This window comes from Lontra canadensis, unplaced genomic scaffold (genome assembly GCF_010015895.1).
Source record: "Lontra canadensis isolate GAN:19392208 unplaced genomic scaffold, GSC_riverotter_1.0 scaffold63, whole genome shotgun sequence".
Classification (NCBI taxonomy): Eukaryota; Metazoa; Chordata; class Mammalia; order Carnivora; family Mustelidae; genus Lontra; species Lontra canadensis.
Window position 1 is genome coordinate 7,969,629 of NW_022631057.1, and position 15,102 is coordinate 7,984,730.

General features: G+C 55.9%; 1 protein-coding gene across 2 annotated transcripts in view; it reads left to right on the forward strand.

Annotated features, from left to right (window-relative positions):
• The window catches only part of IGFN1 (immunoglobulin like and fibronectin type III domain containing 1), a 27,253-nt gene extending 13,170 nt beyond the window's left edge, over positions 1-14,083 (forward strand). Inside the window, exons 8-21 of one of the 2 annotated variants that reach the window (XM_032878233.1) lie at positions 743-958; positions 1,013-2,074; positions 2,579-2,703; positions 3,631-3,772; positions 4,103-4,405; positions 4,933-5,232; positions 5,756-5,929; positions 6,973-7,101; positions 8,937-9,239; positions 9,556-9,644; positions 10,865-11,060; positions 11,807-12,106; positions 12,867-13,199; positions 14,055-14,083. In XM_032878233.1, coding sequence (XP_032734124.1) covers positions 743-958; positions 1,013-2,074; positions 2,579-2,703; positions 3,631-3,772; positions 4,103-4,405; positions 4,933-5,232; positions 5,756-5,929; positions 6,973-7,101; positions 8,937-9,239; positions 9,556-9,644; positions 10,865-11,060; positions 11,807-12,106; positions 12,867-13,199; positions 14,055-14,068 — 3,686 coding nt within the window. In that variant the 3' untranslated portion in view covers positions 14,069-14,083. Of the gene's footprint in view, positions 1-742; positions 2,075-2,578; positions 2,704-3,630; positions 3,773-4,102; positions 4,406-4,932; positions 5,233-5,755; positions 5,930-6,972; positions 7,102-8,936; positions 9,240-9,555; positions 9,645-10,864; positions 11,061-11,806; positions 12,107-12,866; positions 13,200-14,054 lie in introns of both variants that reach the window. The other variant, XM_032878235.1, reaches the window with a different exon arrangement.
• Positions 14,084-15,102: the final 1,019 nt, after the last annotated feature.

The following is a 15,102-nucleotide window of genomic DNA, read 5'->3' on the forward strand; positions in this document are numbered from 1 at the left end:
GGCTTAGGAGGTCCTGGGAGAATTGGGTCAGGTGGTGAGGCAGGTTATGGGAATAGCTTGGGGGATTCTGGGAAAATTGGATCAAAGTGTGAGATAGGTTATAAGGATGGTTTGGGGGGTTCCAAGAGAATAGGGGAAGGGGGTGAAGAAAGTTATGGTGATGGCTTGAGAGACTCTGGGAGAATTGGGTCAAAGGATGACGCAGGTTATAGGGATGGTTTGGGGGGTTCTGGGAGAATGGAGATGGGGGGTGAAGCTGGTTATGGGGATGGCTTAGGGGAATCTGGGAGAATGGGGATGGGGGGTGGGACAGCTTATAAGAATGGCTTAATGGGTTCTGGGAGAATGGGGGCAGGGGGTGAGGAACATTATAAGGATGGCTTGGGGATTTCTGGAAGAATTGGATCAGGGGATGAGGTAGGTTATGGCGATGGTCTGGGGCATTCTGGGAGAATGGGAACAGAGGATGAGGCAGGTCATGGGGATGGCTTAGGGGATCCTGGGAGAAGTGGGTCAAAGGGTGAGAAAGGCTATGGGGACAGCTTGGAAGGTTCTGGTAGAATTGGGTCAAGGGGTGAGGCACATTTTAAGGATGGTTTGGGGGGTTCTGGCAGAATGGGGATGGGGGGTGAGGCAGGTGATGTGGATGGCTTGGGAGGTTCTGAGAAAATGGGGCCAGGAGGTACAGGTTATCGGGATGGCTTGGGAGGTCCTAGAAGAGTTGGGTCAGGGGGTGAGGCAGGTTATAAGGATGGTTTGGGGGGTTCTGGAAGAATGGGGATAGAGGGTGAGGCAGGTTATGGAGATGGCTTGGTAGAGTCTGGAAGAATTGGGTCAGGGGGTGATGCAGGTTATAAGGATGGTTTGGGGGGTTCTGAGAGAATGGGGGCAGGGAGTAAAGCAGGTTATGGGGCTGGCTTGGGGGAGTCTGAGAGAATTGGGCCAAGAGGTGACAAAGGTTATAAAGATGGTTTGGGGGTTTCTGGGAGACTTGGGTCAGGGGGAGAGGCAGGTTATAAGGATGGTTTGGGGGTTTCTGGGAGACTTGGGTCAGGGGGAGAGGCAGGTTATAAGGATGGTTTGGGGAGTTCTGGGAGACTTGGGTCAGGTGGAGAGGCAGGTTATAAGGATGGTTTGGGGAGTTCTGGGAGACTCAGGTCAGGAGATGAAGCAGGCCGTAGGGATGGTTTGGGGGCTGCTAGGGGACTGGGGTCAGGAAGTAAGGCAGATTATAGGGGAGGCTCAGGAGGATCTGGAGAAATGGGGTCAGAAGGTGAGGTGGGCTACAGAGATGCTTCAGGGAAGTTCAGAGTAACGGGCACACAGGCTGGAGTGGGATATGAAGGTGGACCCAGGAGCCAAGAAATCATAGAGCATGCTCCAGGCCAAGAAGGGGCTGGTCGGCGTCAAGACCCACGGTTCCTAGATAGCAAAGTTTCAGGTGTTGGAAGGGGCAGGTCTACTGGTTCAGAGGACTCAGGCATCCTGGATAAGGGGAATTTCACTGATAGGGAGAAGAGTCTCACCCAAAAACCTGGGGATTTAGGGCCTCGGGGAGCCTGGAATCGTCTAGATGGTCCCTTGGGTGGAAAAGACTCTATGGACAGATCAGGGGGTATCCAGGGCCTGGGCTTTCAGCTAGACAAAGGGCAAAGAGGAGAAAGAGGGTCCCTGGGATATCAGGGGCCCCTGGGGGCTGAGAATGACAGACCCCAAGGTCCAGGGACCCTAAAGGAGTATGAGAGATGGGGAGCAGAAGAGTCTGGAGGGTCAGACAGAAGGCCTGGCCAGTTCAGCAGTTCTCAAAGATGGTTGGGGGTGGAGGCTGGAACAGCAAAGGGAAGGGGAACAGACAAGGTCAGAGCCTCGGGGCAGCCACTGGGAGGAGAGGACCGAGAGAGCAGAAGGGTGACTCTGCACAAAGACCAGAGTTGGGAGCCACTGAGTCATCTCGGTAGCAGGAGAGGTGGCCTGGAGGGCAGGTCAGACATCTGTGGTCAGGGGAGGGACGCCACCCAGAGTCCCAGATCCAGACACAAACCTGGCACTGACGGTTTCTCCAAGGAGGCCCAAGGTAGGTATTTCTCACGGGAATGGCTCTGGTGGGGTAGAGCCCAGGGGGACAGGGATGACTGCGTCAGTCTCACTTCTGCCTCCAGCCCCAGGAGATTGTCCCTGCCAGTGCCCCCCGTTTTCAGGGATCTCTTTCCATCCAGGAAAACCCCTTCCTCCTTATGCAGGTGGACCCCAGACCGCATGGGGCCGAGAGGTCTCGGGGTCTCTGTCTTAACAGTCTACGTCCAAAGACCTGGAGCTGTTGAAATACACCTTGTGGGTTACTCAGACTTCCTGTCTGCGTACTCGAGGGGGACCCTTTGTCCACCTCACACCCCAGGTCCCCCACACCACCCTAGGTCCTGTGGAGAAAAATGGAAGCTTTGGTTTGGCTGGCACGGGCTCAGCCCAGTTGGCAGGACACGGTGGCCTCCCAGAGCTCAGTGTAGGCAACGGTCTGGGAGGCTGGGCGTTGGCGGAAATCCCTGGGTGACCAGCTCCCGACTCCCTCTTGTCTCTCCAGGCCCCAGGGACTACTTCTCCCAGGGCCTGGCTGACACAGAAGTGCAGCAGGGAGAGGCTGCTGTGCTCTCCTGTACCCTCACCCGCGACCTGGGCCCCGGTGCCTGGTTTAAAGATGGAGTCAAGGTACTGCCCCCCATGCTTTACTGACAGTTTATTGGGGGGGGGTGAAGCAGTAAAGAATAGAGGGTAGAGACTTTGCAAGAAAGATTTTTTATTCTTTTTTAAAGATTTTATTTGAGAGAGTGAGAGCGCACAAGCCGGGGAGGCGGGGAGGGACAGAGGAAGAAGCAGACTCCCCACGGAGGCTGAGCAGGGAGCGCAGGGTTGGGCTCGATCCCAGGACCCCGGGATTGTGACCTGAGCCAAAGGCAGATGCTTAACCGACTGAGCCACCCAGGCGCCCCAAGATTTTTCATTCTTCATATTACTAGAGCACCTATCCTGTGATTTGTCTAAATAGCCAGCATGTTGATGTTTTTAAAATAAAACCTGATTTTTAGGTAGATGTGTACCCTCTTCACTTCCCCCTGGACACACCCCTTCCTCTCCCAGATGCCTCCTCCTCATCTAAAATGCCTGTTGTGTCCCAACACCTCTTGAATTCCACTGTCCTTCAAGGTGTGGTACAAACGCCACCTCAATCCAGCCAGACAGGACCTCTCCTCTCTCAGAACAGCTCTTCTGTCCTATAGCCCTTCTGTCCTCTGCCACGGCTGTCCTCTCAGGAGGACCGACGATATCACGGTGCTCTAGGGCGCGGGCCTTGGCGCCCACTAGACCAGGCTTCAAATCCCAGCTCCGCCTCTTACCTCTGGTTTCACCTATAAGATGGGGCCAATAATAATACTGACATAAGGTCGTTGCAACATTAAATGAGGGCTGAGCTTGGAGGGCACTAGTGTGCACCTGGGGCGTGCAAGGGTTTCCTGGACGCCACTGTTACTACAGTTCCTACACTGCATTAGTAAGGGGCCCTGCTCCCCCCCCCCCCCGCCTGGGGGAGCTGGGCAGGATGGGGATGATGGTCTCTTCTACGGCCCTTGTTCGCAGCTCAGCGCCCAGGATGGAGTCGTCTTTGAGCAAGATGGTCTCGTGCACAAGCTCCTCATTGCCCACGTGCAGGGGACCCAGGCTGGGAGGTACACCTTTGTAGCCGGCAACCAGCAGAGCGAGGCCACCCTGAGTGTCCACGGTGAGGCTCAGCCCCACCCCCGCCCCTGCTCCACAGGCTCTCTGCTCCAGGGGGTCTGCAGCCAGTGCCTAATCTCATCCTCAGTCTGAGAAAGACTTTCTAAAAAGGCAGCCATATCCTCCCTATTCTTTGTCAGGAAGTCCTTGGGAAGGTCTAGCCCTGGTGCCTCCTGCTGCAGACGAAGCCCACGCATCCCTTCCACAGTCCTCACGGAGGGGGGGGCGGTCTTTATTCTCAGCCTACACTTCCTCCCCCGGGTCCTCTTTCCCCACACCCCCGGTGCACAGCGCCCAGGCTGCCTTTGACTCCCTGGCCCCGTTATATCTCTAGATCGCCCCGTAATCGCTGCTGATGTGACAGAGAAACTGAGAGAGCCTCTGGTGGTCAAGGCTGGGAAGCCGGTGACGGTGAAGATCCCCTTCCAGAGCCGCCTCCCAGTTCAGGCTTCCTGGAAGAAGGACGGGACCGAAGTGGTGGACAGCGGCCGCCGCCAGGGGGCGCAGGTGGCCCTGGGGGAAGGCTTCACGCGGCTGTGCCTCTCCAGCGCCGGCAGGAAGGACGGTGGCCGGTACCGCGTGACACTGAAGAGCGAGGGCGGCTCTGTGCAGGCTGAGCTCACCCTGCAGGTTATAGGTGCCAGCCCCAGCCTTCTCCCCAGCCGAGGCCCGAGCGCTCCCAGGGTTCTGGGGCCTCCCTGCTGGCAGGAGCAGGCCCAGTGTGTGCCCCACAGTCCCGACCCTCATTTGCATGTTCTCTAAGATACAAACCCACTCCACCTTGTCCTCTCTCCCCTCCTCAGACTGGTTAGGAAGAAGACAGGGGTGGTGGCTCTTCTCTGGGAGCTAAGGCACTGGGCCCGGGGTGGGGTGGGGGACCACTGGGGTGGGATGGTGGCCCTCAGCCTTGAGCAGTGCCAGCAAGTTAGGACTGCCCATGGCCAGAGAGCCGAGCAGGTGCCTGTACTGGCCACAGGGATGCATCCCGGTCACCTCTGGGTGTGTGTGTGGGGAGGGGGGATACCTCCAGGTAATACCCGAGGCTCTCTGGGCATTCCACCCTGTAGCGGGCCTATCCGCTGATGAGGGGGGAGGTCTCGTACCTCTCCCCTCCAGCTCCTTTGACTCCCCCTTCTCTTCCTGCCCCTCTCGGTGGGACCCCAGACAAGCCCCAGGCCCCACAAGGTCCCCTGGAGGTAGAGGATCGCCGGGGGGCTGGTGTCTGCCTCCACTGGCGGCCCCCAAAGGACGACGGGGGCCGGGCCTTGGAGCACTACGTGGTGGAGAGGCGGCAAGCCGGCCGGACCGCTTGGCTGAAGGTGGGCGAGCCCCCTGCCGGCAGCACCACCTTTACCGATGCCCACGTGGAGCAGGGCAGGAAATACACCTTCCGGGTGCGAGCTGTGACCTCTGAGGGGGCTGGGGAAGCCTTGGAGTCCACAGAGGTGCTGGTGGCTCCTAAGGGTAAGAGGATGGACCGGGCCTTAGCATTCCCAGAGGGTGGGCAGGGCTGCCCCAGACACTGAGGGATGCAATGGTGGGGGGGCGTCTTGGGGCCCTCGTAGAGAGCACTGTGGAGACTCCTCACGTAGGTTCACTTGGGATTTGGCAGGTGATTAGGAAACAAGGGTCATGGGGTCTTCTCCCAGCCAGGGCTCTCCAGGAGTTGGGGTGGACACGCAGAGCGCACTTTCTCAGGAACCTGGGTGAGGCAGACACCATCCTCCATCAGATGCACTCCCTCTGAAGCATCTGTCAGGAGACCTGAGGCTGAGGGGCCTCCGGGCTGCCTCTAAGGCTCCTAGGCCACAGCCAGAACAGTGTCCTAGGGCAGGCTGGCTCAGCACCCCTGACACCGCCTGGGAAAGAACAGTGTGGCCTGCTCCCAGGTGTCCCACTTGCTGTCCCCCAGGACCTTGCTGTGAACTGGCACCTTTCCTTGGCCTCTGGGGCTGACCTGCACCTTCTCTCCCTACCCCCCGACCAGCTCTCCCTGGGCCCCCTTCAAGCCCAGCCATCCAGTCGGCCTCCAGCCAGGGCATCACGCTGACGTGGACAGCACCTCGGGGCCCTGGCAGTGCCCATATCCTGGGCTACCTGATTGAGAAGCGCAAGAGGGGAAGCAGCGCCTGGACAGCAGTGAATGCCCAGCCCGTGCCTGGTGAGTGGGCCTGAAGGGACACTCTGCATTATCCTGGCCTCCACAGCTTCCCTGCATGACCTCCTGGCTCCAGGGCCCTGTGCCACCAGCTTGCCAGTCCCTTTAGTACAGCAGGTCTCACTTGGGGAGGTTTCACCCCTTGGGGGCATTTGGCAATTGTCTGGCAATTTGGGGTTGTCATAACTGAAGTGCGGGAAGCTGTGGGGTAGCACTAGTGTGAAGAGGTCAGAGATGCTGCTAGACACCCTGCAGTTCACAGGGCCACGCCCCTGTACCATTCCCATGTCCCCAAACACAGAATTATCTGGCTACAAATGCCAATATGGCTAAGGTTAGGAAACCCTGTTTTAACAGAAGTTTCAGGACAGAAGCCAGAGCTGGAGCTATTAGCCCTGACCCGTCTCCTTCTGGCCTTGACCTCGGGCAGTGTGCTCTTTTCTCTGGATCTTACCTTTCTCATCCATAAGATGAGAAGACGTGTTCCCTGTCCTACTCACTTCCCTACAGTTTCCAGGAAACTGCTTTCTGAGATCAGAAAGAACTCAGAAACATCCAAGCCAACGTTTGCAGGAGAAAGAACAGATCCCAAGCCCCGAGCATCTTGTCAAGAGACCGGGTTTCTAGCCAGGGCTGTGTCACTTAGGACCTCAGGATCCTCATCTCTGCAAAGAGGGTGGTGAACTAAGGGCACTCTTCCAACTTCACTCTCCTAGTCATTCTGTCTTATTTATAAATCTATATAGTTTTGTAACAACCTTTAGAAGTCTGCAAGGCAGAGAGAACCAGAGAGATTAAGGCACTTGTCCAAGACCACCCAGCAAGTTAGTGGCAGAACCAGACAGGGAATGAGGCCTCTCACACTCTGAGCATTGCTCTTTTTACCTTGGAGACCTCCGAGTCACCCCTAGCCAGCTGGCTGGAGAGGAAGAATGTGTCGGGGCCCTAGGCTTGGTCTTTTTCAGAGCTTGGAGGCACGAGGCCATCTGTGTGCCCATGGCCTGGTCCTGTCACAGGCCAACAAACGTGGGGTGGGCTTTTCACAGAGAGGAGGTGGACCGTGGCAGATGTGCGACAGGGCTGTCAATATGAGTTTCGGGTCACAGCTGTGTCTCCCTCTGGCCCCGGAGAGCCTGGGCCTCCATCGGATGCCGTCTTTGCTCGGGACCCCATGAGTAAGTAGAACACCAGCCCAGGTTGGGTGGGGGTAGTGACGAGCAGGGGATAGCTCTGGAGCCCGTGGGACAAGACAGGGGCTATAAGAAGGTCAGGGTTGGTCCTGAAGGCCATGGTCAGGAAGGCTGGAAGACAAAGGTCAAAGGGCCTCTGGAGTAAGGTGTATTTTAGGGGCCCTGGAGGATTGAGATCAAACAGGCACAGAGGCCAGGCAGTGGGGATTAGAAGATCTCTTCCCAAGATCACTTAACTCACTCTTCAGCCTCTGGGCAGGTCAGGCCCACCTATTCTCATCCCATAAACGTCCACCCACCCCAGTGAGGGCTTGTCATCACCATGGGGCAGGCGGGAGGTCACCATGGAACCTCATTCCTAACTATCCAGCAGATCTTTGTTCATTGCCTTTAATCACAATGGCTGACATTGTGCCAGGAACTAGGTAAAAAATGATGGCCTCTGCTTCCGGTCTAGAACTGCATTTCCCTCTCTGTGATTTCAGACATCCAGCAAAGACAGATGTCAATAGACATGCTGAGAACAATGTAAACAGCCAAAAAAATCTGTGATCAAAGATGTTTCTAACACGTAGCCTGTGATATTCCCAAGACCTGCACGAAAGGGACCTGTCCTACTTTGAGCCACATTTTCCAAATTTGAGTAGAGAATACCTTCTTCACAAAACCCCCTTCAAAAACCTCATTCCGAGGCATAGGGCTTAGGAAATGCTGCTCTGTAGGCTTCATGAGCCCTATGAGCCAGCTAGTGACAAGCCATCAAGGCAGTAGCACATTTCTGGCACTTGCCGGACTGGCCACATGGTCACCTTGAGAGCACCTTTGTATCCCTACAGGGCCTGGTGCACGGTACGGGTCTGGGCTGTTAGAATGAATCCAGAAAAAAAAAAAAAATAGAACATTGTACAAGTTTAACAGATCGAATGGTGTCTAAGTTTTAGTCCTAAAAAGGGCAGAGTGTGGAATGCAGAGGGGAAAGCAGACCCATGCATTTTACTCCTGGCAAGGGGATCCACCCCATCCTAGTTTATCTGCCTCTCTCCCTCTGATCACTGATAGGGAGTGGGGACAGCAAGCCGCCAGAGCAGTGACTACAGCAGCCGCCCGGATCACGACCGTTCCTAGGCCCTCGCTGCTGAGTATGATCACCGACCGGCAGCCTGACCCGGGGGCTTGTTAGGAATGCAGAGTCTCAGGCCCCACCCAGGCCTTCTGTATTAGGATCTGTAGTCTTAATCAAATCTCCCAGTGGCTTATAAACAAATTAAACTTAAGAGAAGCACTATCCTAGCCCAGATTTAGAAACACCTGGGCAGCTCTTAAAAACTCCAGCTGCCTGGGCTGCACCCCAGCCACGCCTCTGGGCATGGGACCTGGGCACCAGGGTCTTCAAGGCTTCCCACAAGAGTCCACTGTGCAACCAGCTTGAGTAGACGGCTCTGCAATGGACAAAGCCCTTTACACACATCATACCTTTGTTCCAAAACCCCTGTGGCTGGGTAGGGCCTGTGTTATTTTCCTTCCCACTTAACAGGTAAAAAATAAGAAGGGACTGAGTGCCCACAAGGCAGTCCTGACGAACTTAGAGCTCAGAATCAAAAGATTCAGAATTCTAGTCTTCAGGGATCATAGAGCCCAGGGAGTCATCAACTAATATGCCAGATTTCAGGAATTACTGAAGGGTGGTTAGGGGAAGTGGGCTAACAGGTGGGTGAAGAAATTCCCAGCCCCCCACAGGAAAACTAATGAACAGCCACATGGAGTGGCCTTCCTCAAGAGAGGGTGCCGGAATTCCTGATCTTCCCTCGGTGCCCGGCCAGGACCCCCCGGGCCTGTGCGGGACCTCCAAGTCACAGACACATCGCACACTAGCATCACCTTGAGCTGGGCCCAGCCAGACACACAGGACGGGGATACAGCCCAGGGCTATGTGGTGGAGCTTCGTGGCTCAGACAGTCTGCAGTGGAGCCCCTGCCACGAGGGCACCGTGCCAGTCACCACCTTCACTGCCAAAGGGCTTCGGCCCCAAGAGAGCTACTTCGTGAGGGTGACAGCTGTCAACGATGGAGGCCGTGGCCAGCCCACCTCCCTGGACACGTTAGTGCAAGTCATGCCCGTTGCTGGTGAGTGCCATCGCCTCCCGCTTCCCAAAGGCCCTTCCTGAGCGGGACCTCTGAGCAGCGGCCAGGATCCTCTTCCTGGTTTAATGATGTGCCCTTGATCGAGCACCTGTTAGGAGCCAGGCACTGGATGAGGCAGGCCCATTCAGAAATGTTTTCTCATTACAACTCCTAAAAATCCTAGAGGGTTAGTGATATTTACCCCCAAGTTGCAAATAAGGAAGCTGAGGTCAAAGGGCTTTGCCCTGGGTCATGCCACCCGTATGTGTGGAGGGGCCCAAGTGTGGAGGGAGGTAACAAGCCATCTTGTGTGTTCCAGTCCGTCCCAAGTTCCTGATGGACTCCAGCAGACGGGACTCGCTGATGGTCAGAGCTGGGGAGACCATTCGTATGCCTGTCTCCTTTGAAGTGAGTATAGCTAATGGGGAGTGGGGAGAGGGGCCCAGAGTGGCCAAGGGAGCCAGAGTCAGCCCTGTAATTCTCTTTCACCTCCCCCCCCCTTTTGGTCCCCGACTGGTGGCCCAGTCTTGTGCTGGAAATCAAGCCAGAGTGAGGCTGGAAGAGAGTCCTCCTTGAAGACAGGATCCACACCAGGCCACTGGGTGGCCATTCGGCGCTCATCTACACCTCCCTCTAGTGGTCACTTCTGTTACTGCGCCTCTAAGCTATGACGCCCCCTTTCCTCTCTCCTCAGTATGGGAATTCAGTGCGGCTGCAGCACGGACAGTCCGTTCTGACTTTACAAAGTCCTGAGTATGAGTACGGTACAGGCACATGAACTGCGTTTGACTCGGGATGGTCCTCCACCAACACCACCTTCCCTGTGGGATAGTAGAGCCGTAGAGTGTGGGGGCTGGAATCACAGAGGGCCTGGGGTCAGATTCTAGCATCATTACTTACTAGCTGTTTGACTTCGGACAACTCTCTTAACCTCTCTGTGTTCCAGCTTCCTCATCTGTCAGATGGGGATAACAGTAACTTCCCTCCAAGGATTTTTCTGAGGATTCAAGGAATTAATACACTGAAAGCACATAAGTAGTGCTTGACATAGGCAAGAACCCAGTTGTGTTATCTAGTACTAATTGTTGTTGTTGTTGTTACTGTTATTAAAATCATCATCTCTGTGGGAACTCATAGGCGGCAGCACCTGATTCAAACCCAGATATAATTCTAAATTACATGTTCTTAACTATTAGACCGTAATATGACGTAATGTGACAAAATATTTCATACATACACTGAGTGTTCCTCAGCCCTGTTCTCTATACTTTCCATGTATTATTAACTCCTTCAATCCTCAGAACACTCCTGTGAGGTAAGTGACTGTCCGCATCCCCGTCTGACTCTGATGCCCAGTGTGACGGTGCCAGAGGCTCTCACGGGGACTTGGCGGTTTGCCTTACTCCCCCTTTCCTGCTTCCTCGCTACCCCACACCCCCTCCCGTACCTCCCTGGATCCCTCTCTCAAGCAGCCTCTCCCTAGGTAGGCATCTCCCACCTCTGTGCTTTTGCTCAGACATTTCTCCCCCGGGAATGCCCTTCTCCCCACTTATACCTTAGGCCCAGCTTCAATGCCATCCCTCCCACGAAATGTCCCCCCTTTACTGTTCTTTCCTCTCATTTCCCAGGCCGTCCCCATGCCTGAGGTGACCTGGCTGAAGGACGGCTTGCCCTTGCTTAAAAGTAATGTGACCTCCACCAAGGAGGGCCTCACTCAGCTTCTGATTCCTGTGGCCAGCCTCTCAGACAGTGGCGTCTACACCGTGCTGCTGAGGAGCCTGCAGGGCACAGAGGCTCTCTACCGCTTCTCCCTCAGGGTGGCAGGTGAGGCCGGCCCCGGGCACGGGCTCCTGACACCAGCTTGCTACTCACCAAGGCGTGGAGCTCTCCAGCTGTCCTGGTCACATGTCTCAGCTATTCTCCCAAACCTGGGTACACAGGGGACGACACCACCAGCCCTTCCTGAGAGCAGGAGGAAAGGAAGGAAGAAAGGCAGAGGGAGAGTCTGGGGTGGGGCCTGGCGGGGGGGGGGGTTGTCCATTATTCTTCTGCCCCAGACTTAGGGACCGTTAAGCCATGGCCCTTCCCCCATCTGGGACTATCAGTGAGCAGAGACAGTCCTCACCATTACCTCACTTGAAAGAGCCTCGGAAGGACTGTGTGTGGTCCTTGTACAGGAAAACTGTTGCCCTCCCCACGGGGACTCCTGCACAGCCCCTGCTCACCCCGGAGGAGCTTCTGGAACACAGAAACGACCAGTGGCTAACTGGGGCCTCTGCAACTCGGTCTTGTGAAAGCCCCTCCACTGTCCATGTCCTGGGTCATCTTACTTACAAGTCAGAGTGATTTCAAATGAGTCTTGTTGGAGAGGCTTTCCATGCCCTAGAGATCACTGTACACCCCCCAGCGGACCTCTATCTGGCTCCAGCTGCCAACATGGCCAGACTGCATTCCCCAGGACCCCAGAAGACTTGGGGTCCTGGGGGAGGGTCATGAAGAAGCCTGTGGGCATTCTGGGGTGCCCTGCTGGGTCCCCCCCCAAACTCGGCTGCCTTTGCTCTCTCGTGCAGCGTGTCCGAAGGCACCTGGGCCCATCCGCCTGCAGGAGAACGTGCCCGGGACAGTGACGGCCGAGTGGGAACCCTCTCCAGACGAGGCCGGGGGTGTCCCCCTGTACTATGAGGTGCTGACACGCTCCTCGGTGCAAGGGCCCTGGCGCCAGGCGGCTGACCGCGTGCACACCAACCACTTCACCCTCCTGGGCGTGCTCCCTGGCCGCGAGTACCACTTCCGGGTGGTGGCCAAGAATGAGCTGGGGGCCAGCCTGCCCTCGGACACCAGCCAGCCCTGGTGTATCCCCCGGCAGCGAGGTGAGCTCTCGGGGACGCGGGCTGCATCTGGGGCAGCCCCGGCAGAGGTGGCCCAGTGTGGCTTAACATGTCACTGGCCCCACCACAAGGTGGAGGCCAAGAGCTGTTGCCCTGCCCTCCTCCCCACCTGCCCAGCTCCCCACCTGCTCAGCTTCCCAGCTGGCTCAACCCACCTGCACTGCTATCCTCTGTGTCCCTGACTCAGGGTGGGTCTGGAGAGGGCAGAGGGCTGTGGGTGTCTGCGTGTCCAGGATGCCTTTGGGTGAGGTTCAAATCAGCAGCAGGCCGTATGGCAAAGAGAGGTTAATGTTTCTCTGAAAACCAAGTGTATTTTACAATCAAACAGATGTGGGCCTTCAGACTAATCGCTAGAAAAAACAAATAATAAAATTGAATGTGTGATTCCATATTTCTAAAACACAAAAATGTCTGAGAGGTTCCACACCAAAATGTTAGCTCTGGTCATTGAAGGCAGTGACATTATGCTTGGTTTTGATTCCTTCCTGCTTTGACTTTCTTACACATTCTAGTTTGTTCACAGTGAATGGGTGTTAGCTTATAGAAAAAAAAATCCAAATGCATTTTAAGAAAAGGATAAAAAAGTGAGTCCAGCTATGGGGGCCAAATTGACGGTAAGATGTGGCAGAAGGACCCAGAAAGTGCCTAAGTTCCACCAGGAACCGGTTACCCTGACTTGTGCCTTGGCCATCCCTTCCTTGATTACCGACCCTTCTCCCTCTCGCCCTGGTTTCTGCCACAGAAAGGTTCACGGTGAAGGCTCCAAGCTACCGGGAGCCTAACCTGAGCCAGAAGCCCCGGTTCCTGGTGGGGCTGCGGACCCACCTGCTGCCGCAGGGCTGCGAGTGCTGCATGAGCTGTGCTGTGCAGGGCTGGCCGCGGCCCTATGTCACCTGGTTCAAGGACGACCAGAGCCTGGCTGGAAACCCTGCCGTGTACAGCACTGACGTGCTGGGTGTGTGCTCCCTCGTCATCCCCAGCGTCTCCCCCAAGGACAGCGGCCAGTACAAGGCAGTGGCGGAGAATGCGCTGGGTCAGGCCATCAGCACCGCCACCCTCATTGTCACAGGTGAAAGTACTGCCCTGGCAGAGGGGGGAAGGGAAGGAGAGTCGGGGAGCAGCCACCTTTAGGGAGCCCTCCCTGTCCCCTGAAGGGTGGTTGGGCTGGAGGTCAGGATACCGGGGTCCTCTAACCCCCGTGGCTCTGCAGAGCTCTGTGACTCCAGCTGGCCATCACGAGGCCTCCTGGGGCCTTGATTTACCCACCTGCAAAATGTGGTATTAACTAGATCATTGAGGACTAATTCACCTAACTCTTGGCTTAGGGACGATGCCTCCCCAGCCTAAGCTTCCCAGTATGGCCTGCAACACATTTCAAGATGAGAGATGAAGGGGCCTCTTCTGTCTTCTGTGTTTTACCTTCATAAATATGCCCGGACACAGACATTTTGTGCCCAAAAAGCCTTGCTGATTGTCTTACTGGTAGTCTCTTTTTCAGTAAAGCAAATAACCTATGTTAATAAGAAAACAGTTTTCCTTAAGAGTATTTAGGACAGCTTATATTTTGAATAGAAAACAAAGTAACCCCTAAACATTCTAAATTATTCAGAATTGATCTTTATGCAAAAATGGCCCTTTCAGCACTGACCCAGAACATCTTTTCTCGCATCTGTGCCAAAGCCCTCGGGAAGCCACTCGCCAGGTGCCCCAGCACGTGCACACACCTTGTCCTGAAAAGGCTGTTTTCAGAAAAGTGTTCGGGGACTGGTTGCCAGGGGAGCAATTGGCCCATGCTCAGAGAGTGCGTGCTGTCTCTGGACTTGAGCCCTTGGGACTGACCATGACCTTCGCCATGGAACGGAGGGGTGGGGGGATGGGCAGCTGCTCCTTCGGGACCAGCCTGACTGCCCCAGTGCTCCCTGTCTTGCAGAATCCAGCTCCTAACACCACCTCACCCCGGGACAGTCCTGTCTGGCTCGACGGTCATGGATGACGACAGATCCCGAAACTTTACTCTTGATACCCACACCGGCCCAGAGAGACAGTCCTAAAGGATGGAGGACACCGGTCATGCCTGGAGCCCCAGGGAGAGAGGAGTGAGGAGCAGGAGGGCATGAATTCCTTGGGGGAAGAAAAAGAAGAAGAGGGGCGACCTTCAGCCTCTCCACCCCAAAGCCAAGTCCCTGAACGTGACCATGAACCCCCTCCACTCTCTTCATGGGGGCTTCTTTCTTCTCAACGTCTTGCGAGAGATCCGGAGTGAAAACATCTGCGAGAGCAAGGCCCAGTCCTTGTTTTCTGGAAGCGGGTTCTTAGAAGAGCTGGGCCTGCTGTGAGCACAGGAGGGAGGAATGAGGAGGTCAGAGGAGCTGCATGAGGGCAGGGGGACCCAGGGGTGTCTGGAGGGTGTGCTTTCTGTACTTTTCATCATTAAAACGTTCGGCAAACACAAGCCTATCCCTTGCAAGTTGACTTGGGGCTGGTGCGTTGGAGGAAAGATTCCCACCGCAGAGCCTTCACCCCAGGCTCCCACAGGGAGGACAGGTGGTTCTGCGCCTGCTTCTGAGGGCAGGAAATCAGAGAGGGGTTGGAGGGTCTGCATGGAGGAGAGACACACCCTTCACTCCTCACCCATGTGTCCCTCACGCTGCTGGCAAAAATCCTGTGAGCAACAGAGCGAGAGGCTTTCCTGGGTGTTAGAGTGTGGGGGACCCGGAGCCAGGGCTGCCTGAGACCGCTATTTGTCTATCCCTTCCTGGGGCCAGGAAGAGTCTGGGCTGAGGAAAACCCTACTCCAGGATGTGATCTTGGGGACCCTATCAGAAGGTGCTGAGGGAGACCACCACATGTGTGGGGATTTGGCTCTCATTCAGGGTTCTGTGGGCACCTGCTCACCTCCTCCACAGTCCCAGCTGCCCGGTGTCACACACAGGATGGGACGCCTCCCTTTCCAGAGAAGGACCTCTACATGACCTCCT